This window comes from Trichechus manatus, unplaced genomic scaffold, assembly GCF_000243295.1.
Source record: "Trichechus manatus latirostris isolate Lorelei unplaced genomic scaffold, TriManLat1.0 scaffold00073, whole genome shotgun sequence".
NCBI classification, from domain to species: Eukaryota; Metazoa; Chordata; class Mammalia; order Sirenia; family Trichechidae; genus Trichechus; species Trichechus manatus.
In genome coordinates, this window is record NW_004444009.1 from 9,357,224 (window position 1) to 9,363,223 (window position 6,000).

A 6,000-nucleotide genomic window follows, 5' to 3' on the forward strand; every position below is an offset into this window, starting at 1 on the left:
GTATTCTGAGTGCCTTCCAACCTAGAGGGCTCATCTTCCGGCAGTATATCAGACAGTGTTCTGCTGCTATTCATAAGGTTTTCACTGGCCAATTTTTTCAGAAGTATACTGCCAGTTCCTTCTTTCTAGTCTGTTTTAGTCTGGAAACTCCACTGAAACCTGTCCACCATGGGTGACCCTGCTGGTATTTGAAATACCAGTGGCATAGCTTCCAGAATCACAGCAACACGCAAGTCACCACAGTACAACAAACTGACAGACTAGTGGTGGGAGATCCACATAGCTGTACTATATTTCATTGTATGAATGTAAAAGAATTTTATTTAGCTGGAAGATATTTTGGTTGTTTCTAACATTTTATTTAACCTGTGGATATTTAAATTGTTTATATATATTTTGTTTCTTCAAAAAATGCAGCAATATGTTTTTGCTATTTATGAGAATGTATCTATAGACTGAATTCCTAGAAATGGACACACTTGATCAAAGAATATATGCATTTAAAATTTTTATTAGAAGATTCTTGTAAGATCTTTTTACAAAATGATTGTAATAGCTTATGTTCTTACCAACAGCATTTGAAAATGCTTCTTTCCCCATAATATTCACCAATACTGTGTTTATCAAACTTTTTGATTTTTTGCCAGTATGATGGGTGAAATTTTTTGTCTTGTTTATTGTTTTAATTTACATTTCTTTGTTTGTGAATTTGGGCTTTTTTTGTGTTTCTCAACAATTTATGTATCTTTTTATGAATTGCCTATTCCTGTTCTTTATTCATTTTTCTGTTGTGCTGTCTTTTTCTTAATGATTTGTAACAGGTATTTGAATACTAAGAAACTTAGCCTTATATCTGCTATGTATATTACAAATATTTTCCCAGTTTATTGCTCACCTTTTGAATTTATTAATGATATATTTATTAGATAGAAATTTAGTATGTATTATGTTTTTATATAATCAAACTTATGTATATTTTCATTTATGACACTTAAGGCTTTGTTTTTCCTGGTAAATTTAAATGTTTTTCCCTTTCTTTGCATTAGCTTTTCAGATCTAATCTAGAAGTATTTCGTTCATTGATTCAAAAAGCACCTTTTTTTTTTGTAAATTGTCTGTGCGCCCAGCATTGTGTTAGGTCCAATGGTACAAAATGAGTCCCTTGTGAAAACATCACCCCTTATCCTCAAGATACTTAAAATCTGATTGGGGAGAATAAGACCAGCCCAAAGTAGCATGGATACTATGAAGAATTCAGAGTGAAGGAAATATCAGTATAGGCTAGAATTAGCTTAGAAGCATCATGGAGAATGTAGAAAGAATGTTGCTTCATAAACTTATTTGGTAATCTCTCTCAGCTTTCACATTTTCCTGTTATTCTAAATTCACAGGTTAGTCGGTGTTCAGATTTTTGTTTAGCCAGCTTGATGTTGTTCTACCTTTGATACCTTATTTGAAATAAGAGACAAGGATATGAATGTAGAAATAGAAATGTGGTCCACTCTGGACTAGATTTGCATTCTTAAAACTAGTCTGAAATGCCACTAATTTCTATAGTTAAAGATGAGAGGGGAACTGAGGAAGGAAGTAGGATGTCGGAAGAAGATGGAATAAAGTATTTTCTTCTTGGAGCCTTTTATTCTCTTTTGGAAAGCATCCTAACCTGATGTAACTAAGTGATTTGGAGAAAGGCTCAGCATGCTTAATATTATTCCTTATCGCAGGTCCCCAGGTCCATGGAGGCTCTGTGTTGTTCTCATCTTCATATATTTCCTCCTGTTAGACAATACAAATAGAAACTCTTTTCTGTCTTTTCAGGTGAAACCAGTGGGAACGAAAGTGATGCCGAGTATTTGCCAAAGAGTGAGTGAGTCAGTGGGGCTGCACTCTTTCTCGTGATTATCATGGTTATAGGTGGAGTGACACTTACTTTATGATTAAGCATGTTTTTCCCACATGTAGTTTCATTTGTAGGTGAATTTCTTCATTATCAGAACCTGCTGAGATTTGTTAGGGACTAAATAGTGCACTGCCAGATGTTTGACAGCATTAAAATCTCCCATAGTGGAGTAAAGTAAACTTGTATGGTTCTTGGGATGGAATGGTCTTCGGGGAGCGGTGCAGAGCTGCATGTCCAGACATATGTGCAGTAGTTTACCAGCAGTCAAAACAGAGTATATGAATCATCCCGAGACAAATACTAAGCATTAACTACCTGATTTCTCGTAGTCACTCAAGTATAATTATCTAAGTAACTCTGACATCTCTCTAATATAGAAGGAAAATATTCATTTGTTTCTTATTCATCAGCATTTACATGCCAAATTATGATGCTGTTTACTTCTATTAGAGTATGTGAAACAGTGCCGTGCAATTTTGGCTGTATTTGATGTGCTGTACCCTTCATGTAATGACTTTTCACAGCAAGTTATTTAGTTCCTGTTGAACTGACTGACATCTGAAGCATGGGAAAAGTAGGAGACTTGGGTTATCAAAGATGAGCTCGGGGCAGTGCCTAGTCTGACACTCTAATCTTTTCTAGTCTTGTGCTCCCTCCACTGGCCTGAATTGCTTCAGGTGTTTAATTCTGTAGCCCGACTGAAGGTGAAACTTAAATCATCATCAGGTTCATCCTGCATGTGTAAAGATGACTAATTTAGTGCTGTTGGTACCGAGAAATAGTACCTAAAATGTTCTTCAATTGAACTCAGCGTTTGGGAGTAAGTAAGGCTTTGCCTAGAGCAGCAAATGTACTGGATAATTCTGGGGAGCCATAAGGGATATTTACTCCTAGATGTATTTTTTAAGTGTTCTTAATATTTTGATCCATAATGTAACTTCATTTGGGGCAGAATGCATCATATCTCAAAAAGAAAACAGTCAGAGGATGAGTCTTTCAGTCATGGACTCAAAATGACACATAAGCAAAACTCTGGGACATTCGGACTATTTCTTTTGCAAGTACACAGTTTCCTCTAGTGAAGACTGCCCCAAATAGTTCAGATGGTAGAGATAAATGAGAATAGAGGGTAGATGCTATCCAGCCTTGAATAGTATTGCTACACACTGCTTAAAGAGTATGCTTCCATAGTTTCATTCTTTTAAGGAATGTTCTTTTAATAGATGTCTTCTTCCTCTTCAGTTATTTTCCCTCTTGCATTTAGTACAATTTATTGACATAAGCATATACCCATTATTAGTAATATATCCCAAGGAAAGAAGGGAAAAGGACAGTTTTTTACTGTGAGGTTAATTTTTGTCTTAATGTTATCAAATGCTTCCCTTTATACACTTACCTTCTGTGGGACTGTTATCAACATCCCCTAGCCCCTGCCCATGATTTCATGGTCCTAACAATGGCATCTGTTGCCAGCCCAGTGCTTTTTCCTGGTGTTTCCCATGTGTTTTCCATGTGTCCTGGTGTTACGCCATGAAAGATGGCATAGCATAGAGTGTGTAGTGGCACATACTCTATGCTATCCAGTTGGGACCTGAAGTGTCCGTACCGCGACTGACTGGATGCCTGTGAGGGTCTGCACTCATCCCCTGAGTATGTCATAGCCCAAAGAGGTATGTCTATGTGGCAGTCATTAATTTGTCAACATTTATTCAGCAATGACTGCGTGAGGATTAATGCTGAATGGATCATGAACTCTGGATGAGGAAGGAAAAACATTGCTCCATGATTTCATTACAGATCGCCACAAGCGCTTAGCACAACTGCAGCAGGCTTCCAAGAGGAATCCTCACTACCAGACCTTGGAGCGGGACCTTATTGAATTACAGGAGCAGCAGCTGTTTGAACTTTTTGTGGTAGTGTCTCTACAGAAGAACCCATCAGAAAAAGCTTATATTCCCCAGGTCATACAACAGTTCCCTAGCAAGGTAGGTACAAGGAGGCCAAGAGGCCTTCAGGAATGTTCTGGTGTCTCTGTGTGTGTTTATTTCCTCTTCTCTTGTTTAGTGTAATCTCAGCCAGCCTCTACCAATACTGTATTTGTTGGATTTGGTGAATTAATCTGGCTAAATCTTATGTCAGGCATGAGCTGTAACCAACGGGGGACCAAAAAAAAAACAAACAAGCTTTTTTCCAGGTTGTTTTTTAATGTGTTCCAAAACCCACTGCTGTCAAGTTGATTCCAACTCATAGCAACCCTACAGGACAAAGTAGAACTGCCTCATAGGGTTTCCAAGGCCGTAAATCTTTACAGGAGCAGACTGCCACATCTTTCCCCATGGAGTGGCTGATGGGTTCCAACCGCTTTCAGTTAGCAGCCAAGCATTTAACCACTGTGCCATCAGGGCCCCTCAATAATAATAATAGCTACCATTTATGGAGTGCTTACTATGTGCTAGGAATTGCATTACCCGTTGCCACCAAGTCGATTCTGACTCATAGCACCCTAACTGCCCCGTAGGGTTTCCAAGGTGGTAAATCTTTACAGAAACTGAGTGCCACATCCCTATGGGGCAGTTCTACCCTGTCTGTAGGGTCACTAGGAGTTGGAATCTACTCAGTGGCAATGGATTTGGCTTTTTGTTTATTTGTTTGCTTTATTATTATTAACAATATTATGCAGTTTTGCTCTGCCTTTTTCGAACAATCATTCATTCATTCCTTTAACCATTAAGTATTTATTAAATATCTACTATTTGCTAGGGCTGGGTACCGGGGATACAGCTTGAAAAGATCTTATTGGTCTCTCCCTTCACAGAGCTTATAACATAGGCCCCACATGTGGCTCTGAGCTTTGTAGAGACAATTACGAAGACAGAAACTTGATTCTTACATCACGGTTTGCAAACTGATGGCCTGTGAGCAAACTGAGCGAACAGACATGCTTTTTTGGTTTGCATAGTGTTTGTAAAAAAGTAATAATACATTTTGTTGCTAGTGTTTAAAAATCATTTTTCACATAAACTCTGTTTCTACCTTTTCTTGAGAAAGTGTAAGGATGGCCAACACCTGACCCATTCCTAATTGGCAGCAGTTGGTGGAAGCTGAGTAAGGAGCAGGGCTGGCTTCGTGGGCATGTGACCAGTGCAGTCACACAGGGCCCCACTCTCAGAAGGGCTCTGCTTGGGGTTTAATGCTCTGTAGTCACTGTCTCAAAATTCTTAATTTTATCTTTGAATCTGTGTTTTGTAAGTGAAGTCTGATTGGACAATGGGACATGTGCTGGGTCTTAAAGCCTCAGTTCTCATGTGGTCCCAACTCCTGCTGCCTTACAGGATGAGTCCTCTGGCTGCCCTTTCCCCTGCCCCCTGCTGTCCCGAACCCTGATCAGCCTCCCCCTCCCACCCTTGGTCAGTGACTCCTGCCACCCTCTGTCCCCTTCAGGGCCCTGGATGTGGTCATGGGAAGGGGCTGAATCAGGCAAGCACACATTGCAGTGAGTTCAGGCAGGGCATGGCTGTGACCCTCTCTGCCCTGGGCTGGCAGTGCCATGGAATGTTCAGTGGGTAACTTGAAGGGGGTGGGGAAGGCAAACCTCTCAACCAACCCCAATCCAGATAATAAAGCGCATTCCCGCGTGGAGGTTGCACTTCCTTGGAGGTTGCCCAGCTGCCATGTGTTGGTGTGGCAGGCCCATGAAAAGGGGAGATGCCTGGCTCAACTTCCCCACTCCCACTCAGAACACAGAATATCAGTCCTAAGGCTGGCTGGAGGGGAAACCAAGCCGTTGGGCTGCATGTGTGCCACGTCCCTGGGGCTCCTGGGTGTCTCTGAGGGTCTGCTGCATGCATCCTCCAAGTATCTTTGTGCTTGAGGGAACACATCATTTAAATAGCAAATAAAAACCTGATTACAGGTTGAGAGAAAGACTACAGAGGAAAGGAAAGTTTTCTATTTTATTTTATATTTAATGGCACTTTTTTGGGAGGAACAAGGGGCCCCACATTTTCATTTTGTACTGTGCTCCAAAAATTATGTAGCAAATTACCTTGGTGAGTAGTGTCTGGGGTCTTAAAAGCCTGTGAGCGGCCATCTAAGATACT

At 40.3% G+C, this 6,000-nt stretch overlaps 1 protein-coding gene across 1 annotated transcript in view; it reads left to right on the plus strand.

Moving 5' to 3' along the window:
* DENND2C (DENN domain containing 2C) overlaps window positions 1–6,000 on the plus strand; it is a 44,610-nt gene that overhangs the window by 13,997 nt on the left and 24,613 nt on the right. Inside the window, exons 7-8 of the mRNA XM_004380377.2 lie at window positions 1,819–1,863; window positions 3,698–3,885. Coding sequence (XP_004380434.1) covers window positions 1,819–1,863; window positions 3,698–3,885 — 233 coding nt within the window. The remainder of the gene's footprint in view (window positions 1–1,818; window positions 1,864–3,697; window positions 3,886–6,000) is intronic.